The sequence below is a fragment of the Empidonax traillii genome, unplaced genomic scaffold (genome assembly GCF_003031625.1).
Source record: "Empidonax traillii isolate 1590-97213 ecotype Southwest subspecies unplaced genomic scaffold, ASM303162v1 scaffold255:size705445, whole genome shotgun sequence".
Lineage (NCBI taxonomy): Eukaryota > Metazoa > Chordata > Aves > Passeriformes > Tyrannidae > Empidonax > Empidonax traillii.
In genome coordinates, this window is record NW_020955448.1 from 305 (window position 1) to 3,820 (window position 3,516).

The window sequence follows — 3,516 nt, forward strand, 5'->3', positions numbered from 1 at the left end:
CTCGCCCGGCGGCGGGTGCGGGTCCTGCGGCCGAAGGACCGGGGCGGGATTGGGGCTGGGATCGGGATCGCCGCGGGCGCTGGAGCCGAGTCTGGCGCTGCCGCTCCCGCTCGGGCTGCGGTCATAGCGGGGCTGGGACCCCCCCAGGGAACGGGACACGGACCCGCTCGGGCCGGGGGAGTCGGGGCTGTCACGGGGCCCGAGATGCCAAGGCCGAGGCAGCACCGGCCTGGGCACGGAGCCCTCTCGGAGCGGCCCCGAGCTCCCCCGGAGCCGCAGTACAGCCCACGGCAGGCGCCGTCTGGCGGACATGGTCGGTACCGCAGCCCCAGGGCTACTGCACGGCGGGGACCGCCCGCACCCCACGGGGTGCAGAGCCCCCCGATCGGTCACTCCCGAGGCCACCACACCCTCCCCCAGATGAGAACATCGCCCGCCTCGCCCTTCCCCGTGGTTTTCCTGCCTTGCTATGCTCCTTGGAAAGGAGGAGAGCTGGAGTAGGCAGTGGAGAAAAGGACACCCCAGTCACACTGGGTCACGTTTATGTTCCAGCTTTATTCTCTGTCAGAGATGCCCTGCTGTTCTCCTGGCTGGCACAGAGCTCCCCCATGCCTGTGCCAGCAGGACACTGTCCCCATACAGGGTGGGGATGGTGTCCCCATGCTGCCTGGTCCCAGGGCTGGGCCCCTTGCCCAGGGACACGGTGGGAGGTGCTGGATGCCCTGGGCACTGTCGGGGTAGTGCAGAGCTGCAGCTTTGAGCACCATGAATGGAAAAGGCCAGCAGTGCCGTGCGGCAAGGCTGCTGCACAAGGAGCAGAGGGGAGTGGCAGCTACTCCTCCTCCTCCTCCTCCTCCCAGTGTATAAAAATACCAGTGTGACTTTATTTGGGTTTTCTGTTTTGGGTTATGCTTGTTCTACAGTTTATAAAAAGCTTTTCCCAAAGTGTGTGCTCCGTTACACTTCTGTGCCGTCATGCAAATTGCTGTGGACTTTGACTTCCAAGTTCACCTGCTTCACCTTCCCGCCCTTCCCTTGGCAGAGGCTGCCATTTTCCCTCAAAGGATGAACATTCCTCACAGTACAGCACCGGCTGCCCGTGGCCCTTGGGACGCCCCTAGGCAGCTCCACCTTGGTGTTCAAGGTGTGCTCCTCAGGGGCAGCCCTGGCAGCCTCCCGCTTCCTTCGCACCTTCCGACACTTCCTGGCAAGGAGGCAGATCCCGGACAGCACCAGTAGCAGCAGGGTGAGGGCGGCGAAGGCGCTCCCCAGGGAAGCGCCCGTTTGAGACAAGGAGGCTGCGACAGCGGCTTCCTCCCTCTCCAAGAGCAGCGACTTCATGTTGGTGCCGTTCTTGACCTGGTCGCCCTCATTGTCGTAGACCAAGGAGTCGTCCAGCACCGTCCTGCCGGTGCCCTCAGCCAAGTCCCTGCGGCCGCGCTGCCAGCGGCGAGTGAGGGACCGCTGGACACGGGGCCCTGCCGTGCTCTCCGGGCCGATCACATAGATCACCTGAAGGTACCACTGGTGTCCAGCTTCCACCTTTTGAAAGGGGAAGATGAGCACACAGGTCACGTTAAAAGTGTCTTTAATACCGACTGGTCAAGAGCTAGTGCATTTTGTGTTCTGTTTCTGACAAAGCAGCGGGGTGAGCTTTTCCTGAGCACCTGCAGTAACACTGAGCACCAAGTGAGGTGCTCAGCCTTTGCCAGCTGCAATAATTCATTTAGGGTCACGAATACTATGTTTTTAAAGAGCTTTTTCCTGAGTGCTTTAGGAGGGAAAAAAAAAAAAATCTCAAAATGACCAGAATAATAACCTGATCTTCATTTTCTGTGTTGGGGTTGGCTTCTGAAGGCCCAAAGCATAAAATTTGCAAAGCATTTGGGAGATCCTGGACAGAGAAGTTACTTTTGGGCTACCAGAAACACATACCTTGTAGAGAGCATCCACCTTGAGAGTAAATCCATCGACTCCAGGCATGCTGCTTACCGAGTGGAACTCGGACAGCTCAGAGGCAAAGTGAGCATCAAAAGGCACATCGTGGAAGTACTTATCTGTCACTTCAGGTTGATTTCGGTCCTGGAAATAAGAGAGGTGTCATGAAAAGGAGGGCAGGCTCTCCTGCTTTGCAAAGGGAGGCCAGGGCACTACACACTCCTCATCCCTTTGCAGTCAGGATCTATTTGCTGTTGGAAAAACTCCCAAACAGGGGGCAGGGGCAGAGGCAGAGGACTCACCAAGAGGAGGAATCGGTGTTTCAGGTACTTGTTGGGTTGGATGCAGCCATACTGGGGCCCCTCGTTATAGACGGTGCCTGTGGGGTCGAAGAAAGGCACGTAGCCATCCTTGCCCGTGCACAGGTAGACTTTTTCCAGCTGCAGCTTGTACGCGGCGTTGAGGTTTTGTTCCGGGTGCCAGAGCACGCGGCCATACAGGACTTGTCCTGGGGAGGTGGGGAGAAAGATGGACATGTGGAATTCTTCAGCAAGAGAACCACTTCTAGAGACTAACACGCTGAACCACATGTAGCTCTGGGTTTGGAAGGTTTGGGAAGGGTGTGGGGTGTGAAGGTGACACAAGCACATTCTTTTTTTACAGGGTTTTAACATGCTCAATATGTCATTTGTTGCTGTGAAAGAAGCAAAGCCAAAATAAATCCTACCCTTGGAAAAAGCCCCTTTGTAATCCATTTCTGCCAGGGACATTTCGGATTTGGTGGGGTCCATCAGAAACACCTTCTCGTTGTTACAGAGCTGGAACTCTGTGTTTAGGGAGTAGACAACGGGAACTGGGCGGTTTGTCTGCTGGAAGGCGATGGGGATCAAAAATCTGGAATTGGGACACGGAAGGAAACCACGGAGAAGTGAGGTTTGGACACATGTGCACCCCAAGCACAGTGATCTCCCACTACCCTGAGTGCGGACACTCTTGGTTGCAGGGAGGCTCTTGAGCAAAGGAGGAGGTTCCAGCCCTCCCCTTTTCCCTTCCTGCTGCTGTTGTGGTGTCCCACACACCTGCTGGGACCCCAGAAACACCCCAAATGTGCTGAAATTGTCCAGTTGCCGTGGGGATGGGGCCTCCTTACCGCTCCGGAGCGTGAGCAGTGCAGGGCAGGGGCTTGTCTCCAGGCTCTGCCCATGGCTGCGTGGGCTGCACAGTGCAGGGGATTAAGAAGATGGTGTACTCTCCGGAGTAGTCCTTCCTGGCAACAGAAAGAAGACCCTGTGATCACCAAACAGGGTCCTGTGTTCACCCAGAGCAGCACTTCTTCCATGCCCCAGAAATGTACACCCAGCAGTTGCCTGAGGGACAAATGGGACCAGAGGGGTTTAATGTGACCCTCTGAAACACACGGCCACCTCTGGAATCTAGCTGCCAATGGCTTCACTGCTGGAAAAATAACTTTATAAGGAGCTGAGCTGATTTTTCCCTCAGCAGAGGATTTCCAGCAGCTCCTTGCGTGCTCCAGCTCTGAGCCCCTGACCAAGGCCGGCTCCTGAGCATTCCTATCGC

General features: G+C 56.7%; 1 protein-coding gene across 1 annotated transcript in view; it reads right to left on the bottom strand.

Moving 5' to 3' along the window:
• Positions 1-640: 640 nt before the first annotated feature.
• The window catches only part of FRAS1 (Fraser extracellular matrix complex subunit 1), a 94,800-nt gene continuing 91,924 nt past the window's right edge, over positions 641-3,516 (bottom strand). The window contains exons 69-73 of the mRNA XM_027889196.1: positions 3,089-3,205; positions 2,666-2,832; positions 2,241-2,446; positions 1,936-2,082; positions 641-1,542 (exon numbers count right to left, since the gene is read on the bottom strand). Coding sequence (XP_027744997.1) covers positions 958-1,542; positions 1,936-2,082; positions 2,241-2,446; positions 2,666-2,832; positions 3,089-3,205 — 1,222 coding nt within the window. The 3' untranslated portion in view covers positions 641-957. The remainder of the gene's footprint in view (positions 1,543-1,935; positions 2,083-2,240; positions 2,447-2,665; positions 2,833-3,088; positions 3,206-3,516) is intronic.